Here is a 22,924-nt window from a genome sequence, read left to right as displayed (position 1 = left end):
CAGAACCCGAGGCAACTGCTAGACAGTGCTGCCAATCTCTCAAGCCAGTTTTCCCTTAAATCGGATAAAGAAATTCTCTCGATATCCATACCTTCTTTAGGATACACTTGTTCACTTTGCTAATATACCTCTTTGTCGAGATTAACGTCTTTGTTATGCAGATGTACTGCGATATTATTGTTTACAGTTATGGCCAAGCTCGTTTTTATGAACGTATCTATTGAAGTAGCTGTGCTCAAGCCTAAATTATGTTGCAGTGCAAGTTTTTGCAATACAACAGTTCTTCTTTAATTACTTCACAACTTTTCCCGAGATATAAAAGTTTTTCCCGAAACTAGACCTAAAGCACTTAGACCTGGGAAAATTTCCCTAGGGTTGGCAGCACTGCTGCTAGAGGAGGTCAACCTAGCGCGCCTCCCTCCGCCTACCCTCCTCCTCTGAGACGCTTCGCTCAACGCCACCTTGACTTTCCTCTAGGTGGCATTGCTTTGCCGCGCGCTCTGCGTGCTCCTTCGTACTTTCCTCGGCCCTGCGCGCAATTATCTTCTCCACCTCCAGGCGCCTTCCTCCTCCGGCGCTCGCTTCCCTCGGGGTTTCAAACATACCTTTGCCGATTTCGCTGTCGGGCGATGTGCGCTTGCGCGTAATATATATATATATATATATATATATATATATATATATATATATGCGTGTGTGTATGTATATATATTCGTCAGGGTTTACAGGGAAAACCGTGATGGAGATCGGTCCGTTTTCTCTCCCCTCGCCATTGTATATAGTGGTAAGAGCGTGCACCTGCTAGGTTGGCTGAGAGCGAGCGGGATGGCGACTTGACACAACTGCCGCAACTGACGCTGCAATGACGCTCAGTGGCTATGGCGTTCTGCTGCAGAGCTGGAGGTCACGGGTTGGATTGCCAGCCGCGGCAACGGCATTCTGATCAGGGCAGAATGCAAAAATGCTTGCATGTTAAGATTAGGTGCTCATTGAATAACCCCAGGTAGCTTAAATTAATCTGGAGCCTCCATTACGGCGCGTCTCATGGCATGTGTGTTGCTTTGGGACATTCAGCCCCATAATTTGATTTGTATTTTTCTTTTTGCTTGACGCATCTGTATGGAGTATTCAATGTCCGTTCTTCCGAGCCGTTGGAACGCTCTACGAAATCCGGTCTGAATGCATAGTGCTGCTATCGTACCTAGATTTGGAAATGGTCGCAGACCCTCGGTAGCTTATCTCCTGAGTAAAGGTTCTCACAGGCCCAGTATTTTCCTCGAGGCTTCCTTGACGTCTGTACGTCATTTTGAGGCGGGTAATTCCTTCCATCCAGGGAAAACGGACATCAGGTCCCTGCAACCGACGACTGGAAAGTTCCAAGGTCAGAGTCCTGAACTCTTCCTAAGAGAGAGAGAGAAAAAACAAAGGGAAGGAAAGGCAGGGAGGTTAGCGAGTGTAAGTGTACCGGCTGGCGACCCTGTGTTGGGGCAAGGGGTAAAGGGAATAAAAGGTGATAGAAGAAACAAATGAAAATAAAGTGAGAAAAATTCACACAATAACGCGATTCTACGCGCTACAACTTTGAAAGTCGGTCACACAAGTCGCAAGCCCTAAGAACTTGAGCAGAGCACTTAAGGCCTTGAGTGCCAAAACACGCTCCTCTATCAAGGGGCGATCGTCCAGTGTTTAGAGCGTGGTCGCGAGCACTTTCCTTGCCACATTGTAACGGGGACAGTCATAGACGCTTGATCGCTTTCTCGCAGCCACAGTTGTGGCAAGCAAGGCTGTCGGCCATTACAACGCGGAAGCTTGACTAGGCGTTCGTGAACGCCACGCCGAGCCATAGGCGGCACAGAATGGTTGCTTCCGCTCGTAGTATTCCTGGTGGAACTCTTTCTGAAACAGATGCTCTGGCATAACGGCTTAGGTTGAGCCAGCCCTCTTCCACTGGTTTTACCTCAACGATGACAAAAACTCCCCATGCTTCCGCAGATATCTGTAGTGAGCCAAGGCCAAGACCTTCTGGCTCGTGTTTTTTGATGTTCCAAACTGTCGGACCCGAGCGACAGGTGGGGAAAACGGGTACGGCTGGCCCCGTTGCTGTCCGCGTTACCCGGAGCTTGTCAAATTTAGTCAACTAATCAATGGCTGCTAATTCATCCCGAGAAATTGGGATGCCCTCTACGGCGACCTTCATGGTGAACTACGGCGCGCGGGCTCGGTCGACGGCGCGGCAGGCCTAACGAGGCATCCGGCGTGGTGGCGGGTAAACGTTGGCCTGAATTGGTCACTCGTCGTCGTACGTACTTCTGGTTGGTGTCTCTGGATTCTTGTCGTCGTTAGGAAGCTGACGACCTCGATGAAAGTGCGCTAGGATCTCGCTGTCCGGGGTGAAGCCAAGAAATCGGCACAGCCCATGTGAAGTGCGTCCGTCGTCGCTCGCGCACAGCGGCGCCCTAGGGATACTTCTAGAGATGCAGCATTGATGGAATTCACATTGATACTTGACGCACGACTAGCTCTCAGCGTCACTTCCCCATATTTCTGCTGAAGGAAGCATGAGAGCTAAGGATTACAAACTTCGATGTGGTTGGCTCCACTCATACGTACTTCGGTGCAACGTCAATTGTTACCAACTCCTCCGACGTTGAGGCTGCATACGGTATGCAAAAAACCCGTTGGACTTCAGCAAACCACGGGAAAACAAACATGTAGGTGTCTTGAAACAATTGAACCCTTCGCGGATACCCTCTGCAGCTGTTATAGTTTAAGTTGTGCCCCGGAATAGTGTTTAATTCTTAGCATTGTCAATTTTATTCGGGTAAGTCGGCGCTTGTGCAATAAAAGAAAAGTGGGCTAAGCGCAACAATAACATGCCTTTAACCTCAGCCATCTGCGATACACCACTTTTATTGCGATATCAATTATATGGACATCCCAGACGAATTTCCGTCGCCGTCACCGCCGTTGGCGTTGCCGTGATGTTCCTTATAAAGTGCAAGTGCGGTAGGATCGCGGCCGCGTGCCATTAAAGCCCCTCAATTTTCCAAAAGTAGCGCCATTCTTAGATCTTTCCGCCACCCCGCTCACCCAGGCGCTTCCTCCTCCACTCCTCCTGTCGCCCCAGCCTCCTCCGCTCCCCCATTGGCCAATCTGTGTCACGTGAAAGCGGGCCCCGCGCTTTTGTATATTTTTTTCTTTCCGGCGCAGAGCAGGCGCCGCGCTTTTGTATATCTTTTCTTTCCAGCGCGCTGCGACCCCCAATCTTGGGCCTGCGACCCCCATTCTTGGGCCTGCGCGACGAAGTACGGCAGGCGGTTTGAAGGAGCGCGGTAGTTTTATACAATGTGTTAGGGCCGAGTGCTTAATTGCGATGCCGTGCTGCTGCGCCTACGGTTGCCACAACAGACCCAGTGACGGCAAAAAGCTTTTTGTTTTACCATCCGCCGGGCGCAACGCAAAACGAAGAAAAGTGTGGATTCACAAGATCGGGTGGGCTGACTTCGAGCAAGTGGCAAAGAACGCGCGGCTTTGTGAAGTGACACGGCTCCTCCAACCTCTTCTTTTGACGCCCGTGTCAAAACGGGCCCGTGTCCAGTGCATTGGGGGTGCGTTAAAGAACCCCAGCTGCAAAAAAAATTAATCCAGAGCCCCCATTATGGCGTGCCTTATGAGATCGTGGTGTTGGGATGTAAAACCCAAGAATCAACTTTTCTTCTGTCTTGTGTGCCTTGACTATTCCAGTTAACGCAACACTGCTTCCTTGTGAAAAGTTACAACGCAAAAGAATACAGACGCACGTAGTATACAGAGATAAAATTAGCACTTCAACAAAAGTGTTGCTGGTGCCAATGAGGGAGGGGGATAATTATTTTCTGAACCTCTTTCCAGTTGTCCCATCAAGTTCCTTCTTTCTTTTCTATCAAATTCTAACCATTTGCACTGTAATAAATAAATAACGATTTCATATGCTGGTACGTTGTTAAAATTATCTATACCGCCTATGTGTGAAAACGTTGCTCATGGCCACCACAACCTGTGCATGAGCTACGTACATCCGTAAAAGGCGCGGAACAGAAACGGCCCTGCTGCCAGGCATTGCTGACCGCAGACAGTCGGAATCTCTCACGCGCCGGCCGAACAAAAGCATCCTGCAGGTACGTAAATTAACCTACGAAACCACGTGCACATACTTTCGCGCTGTCAAAACCTGAAACTCTGGTAATTACTCGCGTGTCTGAGCACACCGCGTGCTTGTGTCGCGTTTCAGCAACACGAACTTTCAACGTGCGCGCGCTTTACGCCTTAAATACGCGTTGAATAATGGTGCTTTTCTCTATTTCTTCCGCAAATCCGACACGACATTCTTAAGGCCAGTTACCGACTGATAAAGCAAGATCTAGATTGAAAAAACTGCTCCGCAGGACTCGAACGAACTTTTCCGCGGATTTCCTCCCGTAGCGTGTTAGCCGTCGTCTGCTACGGCAGGCCCACCACCAGCGGCGCCACCGTCGAGGCCGCGCCGAGCGGAGGAGGAGGGAAGTGAATGGCGCTACTTTGGGAGATTGAGGGGCTTTACGTGCCATAAGCTGCAGGTGCAAAGAAAGAGTGCGAGGGAGAGCCGAGAAGGCTGGCGCCTTCTTGCTGCGCGGAGGAAGTCCGGGAGGATCCGCGCCGTCTTCTTGCCGTCTTCTCGCCCGCGCTAAGGGGGAGAGGGAGCAAGGAGATGTTAGCGCTGTGTCAAGAAAAGGGGAGGCGGAGGGGGGCAGATTAGCGCGCTTCTACTCCGGCCGCGGCTACATATGGCGCGACTGAGCGCGGCCGCGCGCCCCATGGAGGAAGGAAAGATACTAGGCGGGAGCATCACGTGATTCTGCTAGCCTCGGCTAGCCAACCTCCTATGAAGACACCCCCCCCCCCCTCCCCCGCTCGCCGGGGCCTTGTGCGCGGTTCCTTTGGGGTAGGAATGGGCCCACATTGTTGCCGGGCCATTCGTGTTTGTTTGGCAGGTGGTAACGATTAGTGGCCTAGTGGCGCCTGCCGTCAAAGGCAGGGAGGTACGTAGGAAGTAAACGCGTGGGTTTCTACTATCGCGGGCGCCGTTCTTCGCTTCAAATGCGCTGCCTTGAAATGTGGAGAAAGACTGGGGAGCCAGACCCATGGCGACATAATTTTCAAAGCATCACTTGCGCTTACCACCGCAGTTAAGGCTAAGCCCGATGAGAGCGATTTTGTGCTTGACGGCGACGAGCGACGGCTTCGAGCGATGAAACGGGCCGTCGCTTGAACAAATCGCTCGGTCTTGTCGCTCAGTCGCTCGGTTCTGCAAATCTAGAATTCGTCGCTCTTCGCCCAGAATTGCTATGAGTGACTACCCAATAGCGCGAAGCCGGAACTGGATGTACATCACTCAAATATTACTGGGTGTCGCACGGAACGAGCAAACTATTGAATTCTTATACGTGCAAGAATAAGAACCTACTGCAAGATATTGAGAAATATTTTATGCTGCTTTTTACAGTAAAATATGCATCAACTTAAATTAATAAAGCACTGGTCACGCTAATTTCGCCGCGTATTTGATGCCCTATTACCGCAAAAGCGGCGAGACGCCGCTCAGTATCGTCGCTCGCATGGGGTAGTACTTGTAGGCAACGAGTGAACGCGACAGCCATCTCCATTGCATCGCGTGTCACTGTCGCGCGCAGGATCGCGTGCATGGGGTTTATACTTTGGCCGGCGCTCTCACTTCGAAAACCGTCGAGAATATGTTGGTCCGAATGTGGTCTATTGTTTCGTCAAATCAGCTGTTGTGTATCTGAAACTCCGGTGCGTATTGCCAATTTTTGTTCTGCTGTCCAGCACCTATATAAGATCAGACAATATCTTTCGCGTGTTTGCTTAGTAAAAGCTGCTGTTTTGCGTCTTTCGTTGTGAAATAAATAAATAGCATTACGTTGTACTCTAACCGCTGAAGTCGTCGCCTTTCCTTGAGATTTACGCGCACTGTTTTGTAAGATTGTGTGATGCGACGTCCTTACGCTGTCGACACGTGCCTATTGAGTTCTCGCCGGTCTGTTGAGAGACAGAAGACATTGAGCAAAACGACAGCGTCGACTGAGACCGTCTGTTATAACAGTGGGCCTCAAATATGGTAGGGGTCTCGGGCCTGCCATTCCATCGCTGGGCACAAGATGTGTGATAACTTTATTTGGAATCCGGCGATTGGGAGGCCCAGGCCTGGGGCCGCCTAGATGGCTACTGGGAGCTGCTGCTCCCGTGCGGCCTTCATGGCTCGCTGGACAGCCCAAAGTTGGTCTTGGAGTTCTGAGCTGAGCAGCACGGCCGACCATCGCGCCCGTAGATTTTCCGGGGAGACTGCCATTTTATTTTGTAATATTTCACATCCCCACAACATGTGTTGAAGGGTGGCTCTAAGATGGTACAATTTGTTTCTCACGGAAAAGCAGTCGCTGCGGATCCTGGACGCTCGCTTTAGCGCCTGCACATGTTTGCAGGGGTGAAAGACAGAATATTGTTTCCCAGAAGATGGCCCCAAACGCTACGAATCGCCGTCGGAAGGGCGGCTTGGTTGCCTTCACACGTTTGCCGGTTGAAAGGTTTCCTCGTTTCCCTGAAACTGGCCCGAAACGCGACCTGTCGTCCTTTAGGTGGTACTGGCGGGTTGTTGGGCATAATACCGACGCCTTCGTTCGCTACTGCATTGGCGTCTGTCTGCTGCTTGCTTATGTGGCGAGCCGCGTGGGGCTTCGGTGCTTTACCTGACTGACATAACACAGACTCAACTGCTTCACACACTTGAATTTCTTCACTCAACCTCGGCGTGCGTTTGCCACGCCAACTATGTACGCATATTCCAAAACCCCCGCGGCAGACGCAACCACAGCGAGCTGACTAAAGCGACCGCTTGCCTATCATCTGAGGGCCTATTTGCCATCATCCCATTCCTCAAAATTTTTTATGACTAGGCTTCAAAATTGTCACGTGACACTCCCTCCTGGTATTTCCCTTCCTCCATGGCGTGCCATACCCCTGTCTTGGAGGTAATCTGAGTTATGTTCAAAGGCTAGGCCACCCGGATAGCTATAGTGGCTTCGTGGGTGCTGTGTTCTCACGGGTCTGGTTCGCGTTGAAGCGAAACGCAGCACGAAGGGAAATTCGCTTGCCGCTGCTGCCGCTCTTCATCACGTCGGCCTCCTGAAAGCGAGTGTTTGCGGTCATCGAGTGAAATGTGTTCATGTTTGCCTGTGTGCACGTCACACGATGTTTGCTAATTTAGTTAGTAAGCGAATGTTAACATCAGTTTATACGCCCGATAAAACTGATATTCTTAATATTTTGTACTGTTGTTTAATCATTTGGCATAGCAATCAAGGCTTCGCCTTTCGGGCGAAACTGTGCCTTTTTTAAATCGTTCACGCAAGCGAGATTGAAAACCCTGTGTGCCTTTGGCTTAGAGTTATTGTACGCAGCATATTCATTATATTTATTCCTTTCTCCAACCTCTTATAGGTTCCTCTTATCGTCCCCATTGTGTTCCTGGCCATGTGCACCTTCCTTACGTTCATGCCCTTGTATGCCAGCCCCACGGAGACTGGAATGGGCCTTGTAATTCTTATTACTGGCATTCCAGCTTATTACGTCTTCGTTATTTGGAGTCCGAAAAACAAAGTGATCCGAAAGGTTTCTGGTAAGCATAGCATGGGTCATTGTTGCGCGTGTTTATGAAACCTCAGTGAATTAAATTTGTGTTGCTCGTGCCTTTTTGTGCCTAAAGACTTTACAAAAGCTGAATACGAATAGAAGGGCGCAGACAACTGATGAAGTACATCAAAGATAGAAGCTGTTTTCTGAGTGAACTTGCGCCCGCATAGATAGCACAATTAGGCAGTAACGGGCGACGATACTGACAGCATGACCGATCAGATTGAAGGGCGCTGCTGGCAGTCAGACCTTTATTTATAATGTGCCATTATAGCAAACAGCTGTAATCTCGGCTTGACTGTGTTACCCACGTCGTGTGCATCTGATATTGGTCAGCCCACCATTGCACTCGCGACGTAATAGCGCTCTGATACCCACTCCCTTATTGTGCTAAAACTTAACTATTACGTGGTATACAAACCACAACACAGTATGCGACAAAAGTGAAAAATAAGAAAGAAGTGCACGTAGCGTTACCTCTCCTTCCAGAACAATCTTCCCTAAGCTATCAAGAAGCAATGGAAAACAGCAGACTAAAATTCGTGCGTGATGATGCTTGAAGAATATACCAATTTGACAACTTAAAGGGACAGGTAGACGTTTAGCACACGGAGCGAGATAGCCCCGCTGATGGAAAGATCGTGCCTTATATTAACTGAAACGAGTACCGCTTTCCTCATTAAACGAGGAATTTTTTTTTAATACGGCACAACCAGTCCGCGAAAAATGACGTTTGGTGCCCCACGCGCCAAAAACACAAGTAGGGTGCTTTATCACTTGACCTTCCATTAATGTATGTGGCTCGTGAGCATACTTAAAATAGTGTAATGCAATACGTTATTTATTACAGGATTTTCTAGTTTCTTTCTTGTTTTTTGTATATTACATCGCATAGCTAAACCTTCTATTGTTGTGAGTAGAAAAGTGGCGCTTCTTTCTCGTTACGGCTTGCAGTGATGGGGGCCTTTCGAAATCTCGATCCCCACTTCCGCTGCTGTTTGGGGAAACATCGCGGTTAGGTGCTTGTTAGTACGGATTTAGGTTATTCTGTCGCACGCGAGCTAGAATTTCTGAGTGACAAATCGCTGATCTTTTCGAGCGACGACATGTTTCCGAATGTCAACACACTTAAATCGCGCGTGGTGCTACAGAAACGGAACTTTTGCAAGAAGCAATCAATCTCTTGCAAAAGTTTCGTTTCGTTTCGGATGGCTTGCCTTGTCCATTGGCAGAATAAGGACATCAGGGACAAGCCATGACGTAGGAGTGTACTTAGAAAAAAAAAAACGCAAGAAAATTAAGTAAGGTCTTTACAGGAACGCACACTTATTGTAGCCGATTTTTATTTTCAAAAGTGGCTGAAATGGTCAAAATACGGATGGTTAGTGAAAGTGGCACTCACTCCTGCGAAAACCGCATATCGTTCTGCTTTCTCAATTTGCGAAGCGGGAAATCGACATCGCTCTCACTTTTCAGTGCTGCTATTGTCGAGACTCCTACTTTTTTAAACATTGCTCAGATCGAAAAATCTGGCTTACAAAATTTTCATGCGCTTTTGGAAGTAGCTGCTGCAGGTATAAACATTCCAACGATTAGATTTTTGTTGCGTCGTAAAAAACTGGGTCCTTGAACGTCGGTCGTCGGTCCCTTTAAGCTCCACCTAGACACCACGAAGGGTGTTTTAGTTTCTGGGCACATATGTGGCAGGCATTCGCTTTTGGGCTTCACTGTAATCTGTATGGTCTGTCCATATATTTTGTGAGGCGCAGCGTAGTTAGAATAACAAACATATTATTAACCAAGATGACCGGCCAGTGACAAACTGCTCTTACGAAAGAAAATATTTGCATGTGAGCCCGGAGGACATGTTACTGTATTCCGAAGCAGTTCGTACGCTAGAGCAGTTCGCAAGAACACGCATCGGCTGACATATATAAGGCGAGCGGGGAAGGACGAAAGATTTCACGAATGAGAATTGTTGTGAATTTAGCCCCAGGAGCCCGTATTCACCAAACCTGTATTACACAAGTGCTGTCTGGAATTGGCCTTCAACCCCGGCGATGATCTCTTAATCACACCGATCGCTAGCTTCCACACAATACTAAACGTTTTTACGTAAAACATATTTTGTGAATACAAGCCCTGAGTCCATATTATAGAATGATTATTTTCATTTTCCATGCTGTTTAGCCTTCGTTGCCCCCGCCATCGTCGGTATTGGCCACTCCTCGGAACGAATGATAAATGAACAGAATCGTCCTTACGAAGAGGCCATACGAAATATGGCCCCTGATATATATAAAAAAATCGTTCGCGTGCAATAACTTCCGTGTGCAATCACCAATCAAAAAGTGAAACTTTCCATTGAGCGGGATGTGCTCATGTCAATTTAAATCTGTTTTATAGACATAGAGGTACGATTGGAAAAAGTTGCAATACTAACATGTGTGCCGCCTTTTTTTCCAGAATTTATGACAATAGAGATGCAGAAGTATCTGGAAGTCGTATATCCTGAACAAGAAGAAAAACTTCTGGAAGTTGAATCCTGAAGGCTGCAATCTTGCTTTCAGGAACCTAATTCTAAAGGACCATTCAGCTCATTTACTACAGTGTGTGTCCCCATACTGAACCAGTGTCGCTTCAGTGTGGGAACAATGAACGTCAAAAGCAGCGAAAACACCGGTGTATGTAAATTTTTGGAAGATTGTTAAAATACTTATCGCCGCCAAGCATTAGTGAATGTTGCTGTACCGAAAAAGGAATGGCTTAACTTCTTGTAGCGTGCCAGAAATTTGCGTGCAAACTGACATGATGAACTGGAGGATCGAGAACATAATGGTGACGGTAGTAACAAGTCAAAATTCATTTTTTATTTGCAGGTGAATGAGCTCAAAGAGGTATTGTCGTGTGTTATTGATTACTCGTCTTGCAGTGCCTTGGTATGTCAAGAAGTCTCTGCCATTTTCTGATAGAGTAGATTGTACGAATTAGTAGGCGTTACTCTTTCAAGGAATAGCTTAAATTTTTATCACACAGTTCTGTTTAACTGCCTGATTGCTGCTGAGTCTAATGTTGGAAAATCTAGCTCAAGTAAGGAAGAAAGGATGGGATGATATTTAGCGTGAGTGCCGGGAGTGGTTGTATTTCTCGGAAGGTACTGCGGCTCTTCACTAAGTTGTGATTGCCGTTCCAAAAACAAATTGTCACTTCGTCATGTCTTGAGTGCTGCTGCGTTGCCATCGTTACCGTGAACGAACGTCCGGCCCTTGGCCGATGGTGTCAAATCAAAGAAAACGCTTCATCCAATCAAAAATTATACGTGCTGCCTTTCGGAGCGCAGTATCTCGCCCTCCTAAAGGCAACCGATGTGTAGTCGAGCTTATGCGGGCGGCTGTGTACGCGAAAGGAAAACAATTTCTCCCCTAGCATCCGGCCAGAGATCGCTTTCCCGTCACCGCGTGCACGCCAACGCCTCCGTTTACAGTCGTCGGTGGTTCTGACGCGCATCGCGTCACCTGAAGCGTCACCTGCTAATCGGCATGATCAAAAGACGGCACTGATTGTGGCGTTAGACAGGGGCCGTATAACGTAAAGCTACTACATTCTGACTTTATTCCAATTTCTTGGTGTCAAATTTACGTAACCGCAGACGCAAACAACGGGCGGTGATCCGCAGGATTGTTTGAACAGCCCAGTCAAACGCTCTTCTCGTTCATAGGAAGTCACTTCTGTTTGCTTTGAAAGCAAATGGCACAGCCTACCTTGACAGGGTTTTGCCATCTATTTAGCTGACAAGACGCGAGGAGAGCGCACAAGGGGACAGAGGTTCGGTGGGTCTGAGCTAGCGCAGTGAAAGTACATAACCGGATGAGGAAGGCGGTGCTGGCATCTGCGATTGGTCCGTCTCTCCCGCTGCTTAGCTTGTGGCGGCCGCTCGAAAGTTGCGGTGGTGTGAAACTCCCCCAGAAGGTTAAAAATTCCGCTAAAACAGATTCTCAGCGAAGGAGAGTTGGCAGAGCGATGTATTGTACATACCGAAAGTACTCGACAACGTTGTACTGGCAACAAACAGTTCTTTCTTATATTCAGAGAAATTTTCCTCGGCAGCTCCGTGTAGCTATAGTGCTAGAGCGATCGGCGGGCAGCCAACTTTTATTCCTTTCGGAACGGCGTCAGCCTCCGCCTATACCGAAAAAAAAATATTCGATTTTGTTCGGCATAGTAATAAATATTTGGTGCGTACACGTTAAGGTGTCGTTGTGAGTTCTCGCACTCTTCGGACGTCGCGTGATAGACAGGCGAAGTGGGCGGGCGCAGCCCGAAAATTCTTGATTGCTCGCGTAGGGCTCATGGCGAAAAAGGCGCACAATCTAAGGTTTTCTTTTCTTTTGTTCGGCCTAACCATGCATAATCAGTGTGTACAAGCGATGGTTTTCATGGTTTTTATGGTTTTCGGGACGTCGCGTTACAGAGAGGTGAATGGGGGTGGCCCGAAAAGATTTTGACCAATTGTGGATGACTAGCGGCAGAAATGGAATATAAACAGATTGGAATAATTGTACGTTATAGCACCCGATGGGCCCTATAACGTAAAACTATTTCAGTATGTTTTTATTCCAATCTCCTGACGTCAAATTTGCGTAGCCGCCGACGCAGGCATCGGGCGGTGACCCGCAGGGTTGTCTAAACAGACCAATCAAATGCTCTCCTCATTTATAGGAGGTCACTTTTGTTTGCTTTAAGAACGAGCAACATTGCCTACAATGAGCCGCTTGTCTTATGTAATTGGGTGATAAGAGGCGAGGAGCACGCTTAAGTGGATAGGGATTCGATGGGGCCGAGCCAGTGCACTGAAAATCGATAACCGCATGACGAGGGTGGTGCCGGCGTCTGCGATTGGTCCGTTTTTCCTTACTTAGCTTGCGGTGGCTGGTAGAAGGTCGCGGCGGCATGCAACGGAAGGTTAAGAATGCCGCTAAAAAGGATCCTCAGCAAAGAAAAGTTGGCTGAGCGAGGTCGTAAATGTGCCGAAAGTGCTCGAAAACATCGTTGCATGGCCAAGCAAAAAGCTTTGTTGTACGCAAATAAACCCATGCTCTCCGGGAGGTGGGAGTAGCCAGTGCCTGAGCGATCGGTGGCAGCCATCTTTTATTCCTTTCGGAACGGGGCAGCCTGTGACTATTCAGAGAAAAGTTCAGTTTTGTTCGACATATTAATGCATCTGTAACGCGTGCTCGTAACTTTGACGCGGTGAGTTTCCGCGGTTTTGGGACGTCGCGTGAGAGGCAGGTGAAATGGGTGTAGCACGAAAACTTTTGACCAATAGCCGAGGGCTAATTGCGAAAAGGCGTCGAATCAGAAATAACTATTTTTTTTTGTTCAGTCCAATCATGCATAATCAGAGTGCACACGTCATATCAGATGGGGAGCTATCGTGGTTTGCGTGACGTCGTGTGACTGACCGGCGAAGTGAGGGTGTCCCAAAAAAAGTTGACCAATCGCGTAAGGCTGATTGCAGAATTGGAATAGAAAAAGTTTGGAATAGCTTTACGTTATAGCGCCCCAGGTCTGACAATAGAGATGTTTAGCGTGTCCTCTATTCCGGCAAACCGGGGCGGTTTGGGCGGATTACCGTATGGTCGGGGACGTAAACGTGAGCGGCCGGAGCGGTGCAGCCGCCTGGTGGTGTAGAGCTCAATCAGACAAACACAGAAGTAAAATTGCAGTAACCTAATTTATTCTGCTTCGCTGCTGGTCCAAATTTTCGGCAGCGGCGTAATTGTGAACACAATTACGCCGTTGTCAAAAACTTACACCCCAGCTAACAAGAATATAGTAATTGGCTTTGCGTTTAGGTGGTTGAGCTTTGCACCACCAGCTGGCGCCACCAATCTGGCCGCTGACGTTTACGCCCCCGACCATCCGGTAATCCGCCCAAACCGCCCCGGTTTGCCGGAATAGCGGACACGCTAAAAGTCTCTAATGTTACGCGCGTATACGGGTTTAATTTACGTGCCCATAAATTGACAGGTATTGTTACTTTTTTATTACCGAGGGCTCTGGGAATGCTACGGTAAATGCTATTGACTCTAGTCTTCACAAATTTCGGGGCCAGACGCTGTCTCAGTTTTCATTCTTTGCGCTCAAAGCCTGCCGACGGACATACTCGTTGTCTGAGGTCGTACGGCTTCTTGGTGTGGTGTGTTCACTGATTGAGATCTCTCCTTACAAATTTTGCCATTGCTTGTCAGTTTTGTCTCATATTCACGTCGTCTTGTTTCCATGGCATCGTGACGAGGAACTGAGCACTCTAATAATCATTTGTTGTTTTAGAGTTTTTACGTTGTCCACCAATGCTGGTGTCCTGCCGAATCGAACTCGCAAAACGAATGTTTGTCGCCCTGCCGTTTTCCAGGCGTTTCATCCCGCGTCAATTGTCCCAGTGCCGTTTGAATACGGCGCGCACCATGGCCACCAGCTTGTTATATCTTTTTTCCAAAATCTTTTTTTGCAGGATTGTGCTGAGTACGAATGTGGGCAGCACTGATGGAAAATTTCAATATTCCCATTTTATCTCGTGCAAATAAGTTTTCATAAAACGCCGGCGTAATGATAGCGTAACAAGCCAAGTGTCATGTGTATTCTATATGGTAGTTTTTGGTTGCGAAAAGACCAGTACATTACGTCAGAAAGAATTGTTGAGCCATAGCGCGTGTAAACGGAGGTTTTGATCGCCGTTTTGCGCACTTCATTTCGTGTTGTTGGAGGCTATGTAATAGACACTGAAACCTTGTTTATATTCTTTAACTGCTAGTATAAAATCTCGTGTTTACAACAGTTTGACAGCCTCCAGGTCTTCATGTTTGTTGCTGGGATTGTTTGTGCTGGCGTTGTGGTTGTGCTTATAAGTGGACTTTATACATATTTTTTACTCTGTGGCACAGGAACGCAACATATGTTGTTCATTTAAAAATGCATCAAGACAGACCGTTACTTGTGATAGAGGAAGTGATATATGGTTCAAAAGGAAGAAAGTCTAATGATTACTGTAGATTTTTGCAACCACTTTTTTGCGTAAGGTTGTTGAAAAGTAGAATGAACTTTTTTGATATCATGGCATACCTTTCAATAGGCTTGCAAGTGTGGGCACCTTAGTAAGCAGTGGGCACAACATATCAGAGTCGAGTATATTTTTGATGCTACCTCGGTGCTCAATGCTTAAGGAGCTCTTAATAGTCTTGTTGATAAATGTAGTATTGAGGAAATTAATGCCGATGGACGCTCAGTGATATAGTGTGATGATGCTTTAGAAAGTATAAGTTGTGGCACATTTTTGTACAGAACATTGCACTGCGTTCCCATAGCAATGTAGCACAAGTAGTGCCAAATATCGTCTTTATTGTGTTGATTTTCATACATATTGCATTGGCTCGTCTTTTCCCAGCGGTAATGCACCTGAGCTATTGGTTGAGGCTGGTTCGTTCTTTCTTTCGCACAGCATAGTTTTGGTTCACTGAAGGTGACAAATGAGTGCTAGGGCTGTTAGGACAGGATATCGAGTGTGCCATAATTGTATTTTCCAATAAGTACTGTACGCTGTGGACAGTTTGATTTTTGCCCTGGCTATGAAATAGCAAAGTTTCACATTTTCTTTTTAAGTCAAGCGACGTGTTTTCCACAGCAAGTGCCATCTTATTTTATTGAGAAAGGCATCTATTCAAAGTACACGAGGGCCGACGTTGGTAGCGGAGTTAAACGCCAGCGCAGTGGTCCGTAGAGAGCTTTCAGCTTTTGCGTTTGTTGTTGCGCAATGAGGCAGTGTATGAATGTGCGTCTTTAGTAAATGAAAAATAAGCACTGAAGCTTTTGAAAGGAGGTAGTAGTCAAATTCGATCATTACATTTTCGTCCATTGTTATCGCCGGTGACTGGGACGTACAAAATTTTAGTTGCGTGTGCAGGCCGGGAGGAATTTGTTCTCTGCTCGGGCTACTAGTCACTGACTGAGTGTTACACGATTGATGTGCATGGTTATCGGTGTTTACGTTGGGGAAAGTGATGCAGGTATATTGAGATGTTATATGTAAAGCAGGTTAGGAAAATTGTTGACATGCGGACGTTTCAAGTAACCACAGGAAATGCTATGCCAAGCTCTAAATGGTAATGTCTACACTGAAGCAACATTATTGACATCAAGATACCTGCTAATGTTGCACCATTTGCTCTGGCATGCCAGCGGATATATTCGAAAGTATCTGAGCGCATTCAGTTATTGCGCGGGATCATTAGGGCAAACCTTGGTACGAGCGGGCATAACAGACTTGCTTAATTGTGTATGTGCACAGCATGTATTGCTGCTTATTTGGTCACGTCTTCTGCACTGGGGTCCTCGACTGCGCTTGAATCACATTTCATATCATCCTTCGGCTATAGCTACATGACGCATTTGTTACTTTTCTAAAAGCACTTAATAGTTGTGCTTCGCTGTACTGCACATCATATTCTATTCCAACAACATCAGGCAGGGACGGCTGCTTACCTTGATTTTTTTTCTTGTGTTATGTGTCCCCTCACTGGTATCTTAAATGTCATACGATTTGCTTTGTTATGTCATAAAGTGAACCAACGACACTACATATACTACATCATATAGAGCATTTGGTCACACCTCACTCTTTTTGTTAGCCGCGGCAAAGTGGGGTTCACTATGCATTTAGCAACAGCATTATCCCAAACGTTGCGACTTCGGACAGTTGTAGCGTACAGATCGAAAATCGCTTGACACTAGTGGGCAACTAAAGGCCAGAGTTTTAAGATTTCTATGTGACTTTGGTCTATAGTATCGGTACGGGCCACCTGCTTCAAACAAATCTTAAAAGCGACCCCACAACATTCCTGTTTGCATTTCCATCCATTTCATTCCTTCAAATTGTTTGTGTGTTCATTTGTGTTAAGGTGCACCTACGATGATGAGAAAAAAGGCAAAACAAAGAAACGACCACGTTGGAGAGTGACTTTGCATGTCATTTTTAAGACGACTTTTAGTATAGTCAACATTCCACGTCTTGTGCTCTACAAATGCCTGTCGAAATAACCTTTCTATTCATGTCACTTTCTCAGTGTGGTTTGGAACGTGTATATCTATACATTTTCTAATGAACATACTTGGCAGCCTTTTTGCTTTTTTGAGCAACCTGATACTAGAAAGCAAGCTCGTTTGATGTTTAACCGAAAACAGCCTCTACAGCGCTTTTTGGCCAATAAACTGTTCTTTGTACAAATCTATTATGGGTGCTTTCATATTCAGCTTTCAGGGTGATGATGATGATGATGATGATATGATGGTGATCTATTGGCATCCCCTTTGAAACAGGGCGGTGACAGCCACCTAGCCGGCTTGATTCAATCAGGTATGCTATACATGTTTTTTCTTTGTAGTATTTTTATATATCTCCTTAACCTTTTGTTTTCTTCCTCCGGACTTATCTACCTTTTCCCGCTACCTGTGCCTGCAACGGATCCGGCCGTATCAATCTCTTCGCTATTTTTTAGAGCGCAGCTCTTGGCTCCAGTTCCTGCGGCGTGCGGCGTCGTCGTCCCTCGCCATCCTCGTAGCCGAGCGAAATAGCACAGCGAAGGATGAAAGAGCGAACGTGGAGCGCGTATGAAAGATGGCGATAGTGAAGCGAGCTCGAGGAGGAAAGGGGAGGAGGATAAGGCAAAAGCGTGAGAAGAGAAGCGTTGTGCCGCGCAATACGGGCCCTTTGGCGACGATGGCTACGAGATGGCGTCTGAGTAGCGCGCGTCGTCTGTTCACCGATGACGCCACCGATACCATATATGAAACAAAGCGCTGCATGAGCGGAGGTCTGTCTGCGGCGTGAGCGGAGATCTGAGTCGCGCCCATGCGTGACCCACGCGCTGCCTTTTGCGATCTCCCGATTAGCGAGGCAGTCGCGCCACACTTCGTTCCGTTGCAAGGTGCCGCACGAGATTGTCCGTGCCAGCCAATATATCGCGAAATGAAAACACATACCGCTACGCTCAAATTTCGTATTAGGGAGTATCGTAATCGCCAGTGAATTTTTTTTCAACCAATACTCTAAATGCATCTTGCTTGTCTCGGCTGCTGACCGGTTGATGCTTTCGTCCACTTTGAATCCAAGGGCTTTTGGAAGGTGTACGTTACTATGGATCTCACTTGGTGAATCCCTTCGAATGCCATTAAAATGTGCTGAGTGGTCTGCGCATTTTAGCTGCAGCATACACACCTTGTTGCAAACTTTTGCTCCAGTATGTTTTTGTCCTTATGCAGCCAGCTCCAGCCTCAAATAGCAAGGCACTGCCCTTCGTTCTGTACACATTTTCCCTTCTAATTTCTACCAATTCTTGTAAATTTCCATGCTCTTTTTTGTTTCCATTCGTTGCATCCAATTCACTATCTTTGTTTCACCCTTTCTTTCTGATGACCCCTGGTTGTCTATTTGCACTTTCACATATATACCCTGTACTTGGTTGCCAATTTTCTTGACTGGTTCCCTCATTCTGTGTCTATGGTTTTCACGTGCAGATACTTGTAATTTTGCAATGAAGAAGCTAACTTTGATCATATGATTTGGGCCAGCCGCCCAGGAGAAAGCTAGGTAACATGACAGCGCTGAGCAAAGACGACCGTGCTACTCAGCTCTGACCTGGAAGAATAACTGCGGGTCATCCTGGTCGCCGAAGACGCCGCCAGGGCACAAGGGCTCCTGGCCGACGAGTAGGCCCCACACCGCAAGGCCTCTTAAACCTTTGGACGCTTGTTTTTCCTTCTTCTCCTTGTGAAATTTAGCCACCATTAATTTTGATCCATGTTCCTGAGCCTTTCTTCAAAACTAACTTTGCTCTGCGGTTCGCTGACTTCAAATGAGGCCCAACCCATGTCACACTACACTGCCTCATTTGTGGTTTTACTGGGGGCTCCCAAAGTCAACCGTTCTATTGATCTTTGGTTAACTTCCAAACCCGACAAGATGTCCGCTTTGAAGCATAGAATGGCATTTGCGAACGCTAGCGCTGGAACCATTACTTTCCAGATTCGACGCACCACTTCATATATATTGTGGCCGCAAAGTGCTGTATGTTTCATCATTGCTGCATTCCACTTCCCTTTTATTTTCAGATTACCTTGGCGGGCGCATAAGTAAGTCTACCCTTCGTTTATGTATTCGTCGAGGTATATATATTACATGGCTAGGGGTATGACTTCTGTTGAATTGACGTCGCGTAATTACTCGTTATAATTATAATTATAATTCCCGTTATCTTTGTGCTGAACTTAAGGCCTAGATTTATCGCTGTGTTGCCACACATTCGGAGATGTCTGTAAATCTTTGTACTCCGGTTTCTCTCTCTCTCTCTCTCTCTCTCTCTCTCTATATATATATATATATATATATATATATATATATATATATATATATATATATATATATATATATATATATATATATATATATATATTCCTCAGCAGCTGCACAAGATCGACATATATGCCTTCGTTCTTGAGAATATCCCGTAACGATTCCCTGTCTACGTTGCCGTAAGCTCCTTTAGTATCTACATATGCTTATCCATAGAGGCCTATTCTGCGGTGTCTCAAACGTTTCCTTGGGTTAAGGAACGACAACACAGTAGTGCAGACGATCACAAGGGCATTCAGCTTTTTACACCAATCTAGCCAGCCGAATTATTACCATAGAACATGCCGATGGGGACGGGACAAATTGAGGAAGTCCGACTCACCGCGACCGGATAGCGAGCGATTAGGTTCGCTCCCACGCTGAACACCAACGCCTAATTGTTCGTGTCTACGGTCACGCGAACGGTGGCGCGTTCGAACGATCGTGTTCGTCCATACCGGTGCCCTGCTCCTAAGCCTTTCGCAAGGAGGTCCCGCAAACCGCCTGCGAGCGCGTGAGACGCCCACGCAGCTAGCCGACACCAAGCCAAAGAGGAACAGGCTACTTCCTTTTGCGCCCAAATAACCCCGCCGTTAGGTGGCGTTAGCAGCGCAACACTGACGGCAGCTGGAAATAAGGTCGCCTCCCTTGAAGCTACCACGAAGGCAAAGTACGGACGCAGGCGTCAAATTCCCTTTTCAAATCCGAATCACGCGGAAAAGGATGACAAAGGGAAGCAGGCAAAGTCGTCGTCAGTAGGAGAGTGAAAAGGTTATAACCGCCGCTGTCTCAAATCTGTAGGTGCTCAGATGCAATTGTGGAGCAGGTGAAGAGAGAGAGACAGAAGAAAGCAGAAAGGCAGGGAGGTTAACCAGATGGGAAGATCCGGTCTGATACCCTACGCTGGGGAAAGAGGGGATAGGGAGGTAAAGTGATAGCAAAGTGCCGACAAAGAAAGGAGCATAGACATACAATTACAGTCGATCACCGTCACCGCACAGCACTGTAGCACTTGCAGCACTATAAACATCTGTTCAGGCTACAGCCGCTTGTCCAATTCTGCTGTCCTTAAAAACTGCAACAGTACCCTCATCGCACTCCGCTGCGATGGCTTGTGATGTCGGCACTCTAAATAAATTCCTCAGTTAGAGGTCTTTGGTCAAAGCGCGCTATCGCGATTGCGAGCGATCGTCTCTGTAAATTGTAGCGAGGACAGTCACAGAGAATGTGCTGAACGGTCTCCTCGCTACCACAGTCATCAGACGAGGCGTCGTCGGCCCATACGATTCGGAATGGAGAAGGCTTAGTGAACGCCACCCCTAGCCATATTCGACAAAGCAGGATAGCTTCGCCACGGCAGAGTCCAGCTGGAATGCAAAGGCGTAGAAAGGAGTCTAGGTTGTGCAGCTAGCTGGTTGTTTTGAAAACTTCCTGCGTTCCAGAAGGAGAACGTGATTTCACGGGTGAGCATTCGAAGTTTTCTAGCGGCATCTGTCCTTGATAACTGTATCGGCTCCTCTTCGTCGCTTGAAGAGCCGACCGAGCAGCGTTATCCGCGTATTCGTTCTCTATGGCGCCGCAGTGACTTGGAAGCCACTGAAATGTCACGTGGTGCCCTTTCTCAGTCAAGGTATGGATTAGTTCTCTAATCTCGTATACCATTTTTTCGTGTGGTCCACGCCGCAGGGCTGATAGCAAAGACTGCAGTGCTGCCTTCGAGTCGCTGAATATTGACCATCGTCGAGGTTGTTCTTCGCTGACGAGACGAAGTGTCGCGCGAGGAGCTGCAAGCCCGAAGCCGTCGGTGTCGTTGGGTGACACGTGTTGAAACTGATGGCGATGCCTTTCGCTGAGAAAACCATGGCTCCATGGAACACTGGAGAGTTGCTGATCCACCATTATAAATATGTACGCGGTCGGCGTACCTCTCCTGCAAAAGGAGCAGAGTTGTTTAAATGCAGGTGATGACAGCTCAGATTTTTTCTGGATTCCTGGTACGGTGAGGTGCACTGCAAGTCGAGTCAAACACCATAGAGGAATCAATGGCTTAGTTACGGGGGTGAAGCGTGATGGAAGGCGGGTGTAATAATCCTAAATTGTTGTACAATATGATGCCTGCGGCCTTTCTGACGGTAGTGTTGCCAGATGATAGGAACGGGCACGGGCAAAGTGCCTAATATGCACTCTCAATACTTCCACCGCAATGTGTGTTTGTATGGGTTGGTCCCGGGCGATTGGAATAGTCTCCACTGCCGATGTGCATTTTGGCAAACCAAGACAAACCCTGAGAGCGTGAGCTTGAATAGCCTGTAGAGCACGATGATTTGTCTGGCAAGTGTTGGTCAGTAACGGCGAACTATATCTCAAGAAGCCCAGAAGAGCCCTGTACATTTCCAATATTACATGCACTGACATTCCCCAAGTCTTTCCACCCAGCAACTTGAAAAGCTGGGAGATCTCTGTCAGACGCTGTTTCAAGTAGGTCAAGTGCGGGCTCCACGAGAGATCTCTATCAATGATTATGCCAAGAAACCTGTGAGTATTATAAGAAATTATCTCGCCATTTATTGAGATGGCGTAGGGTATCATTGGTTTGCGAGTGAATGCCATCAGTGCACATTTGTGTGACGAGATTTCAAGACCTTGGTTGCGGAGGTATATAGCTGTCAGAGTAGCAGCTTTTTGAAGCCCTGCACGTATCTGAAGACGTGTCACACCTGAAGTCCATATACATATGTCGTCTGCATACATTGATATCGTGATCGCTGGTGGCAGATGTTCAACGAGACCAATGAGTGTGAGGTTGAATAGGGTGGGGCTTAGAACACTGCCTTGAATAACACCTCGCTAGGTGTAGTGTCGTGCGGTTTTACCATCGCCGGTACATACAAAGAATGATCTCATAAAAAGGTAATAAGAAATCTATTGAAAAACTCGACCACCTAGGCCAACCATCTCAAGAGCATCGAGGACAGCCTCGTCAGATACCTTATCGTATGCCCCCTTGACATTCAAGAACAAAGCTGCAGATAATCTTTTGCATGACTTTTGATGCTGGACATACGTAGCGAGATCGACAAGACTGTCTACTGATGAGTGACCTCGACACAAACCAACCATGCAATTTGGGAACCTGTTGTAGTGTTCCAGATACCACTCCAAGCGGGCAAGGTTCATCTTTTCCATTATCTCTCCCACACAGCTGGCCAGCGCTGTTTTGGGCGGTATGAGTTCAAGTGGAGACTTGCCTTGCTTCAGGAGAGGGACCAAGCGGCTTGTCTTCCATTCTTCGGGAACCATGCCATCTTGCCAGGATACGTTGTAGAGATCTAACAGTTCTCTCCGTGTGCCTTCACTCAGGTTGTTTAAGGCGCGGTAGGATATTCCATCTGATCCTGGGGATGAAGAATGCCTGTATAGAGCAAGAGCCGCTTCAAGTTACTCCATTGTGAAAGGAAGATCCATGCTGCAGTCACGCGAAACAGGGATGTCACTGGGGGCTGGAGATCCTGGACCGGTTGCTTGGCCAACGATCCTTGCACACGTCTTCTGCAACATCAGCATCCAGTCGCCTCTGGAAGAGCGCCAGCGCTTTGAATTGGAAGTGTTGTTCAGGGAGGGAACGCAGACCACGTATGGTTCTCGAGATGTTTGAAAGTGGCTTTAGGGGGTCTAGTGACTGGCAAAACATTGTCCAACGTAAGTATGCCAATCTATCCATGCGCCGTTCAATTTTCTTTTCTAGTTGTCTGGCTG

General features: G+C 47.3%; 1 protein-coding gene across 1 annotated transcript in view; it reads left to right on the top strand.

The window, feature by feature from the left end:
• LOC135900068 (large neutral amino acids transporter small subunit 2-like) overlaps nucleotides 1-16,886 on the top strand; it is a 104,356-nt gene extending 87,470 nt beyond the window's left edge. Inside the window, exons 9-10 of the mRNA XM_065429508.1 lie at nucleotides 7,534-7,711; nucleotides 10,192-16,886. Coding sequence (XP_065285580.1) covers nucleotides 7,534-7,711; nucleotides 10,192-10,274 — 261 coding nt within the window. The 3' untranslated portion in view covers nucleotides 10,275-16,886. The remainder of the gene's footprint in view (nucleotides 1-7,533; nucleotides 7,712-10,191) is intronic.
• The last annotated feature ends 6,038 nt before the right edge of the window (nucleotides 16,887-22,924 follow it).

The sequence above is a fragment of the Dermacentor albipictus genome, chromosome 1 (genome assembly GCF_038994185.2).
Source record: "Dermacentor albipictus isolate Rhodes 1998 colony chromosome 1, USDA_Dalb.pri_finalv2, whole genome shotgun sequence".
Taxonomy (NCBI): domain Eukaryota; kingdom Metazoa; phylum Arthropoda; class Arachnida; order Ixodida; family Ixodidae; genus Dermacentor; species Dermacentor albipictus.
This window is presented reverse-complemented; position numbering and strand designations above follow the sequence as displayed.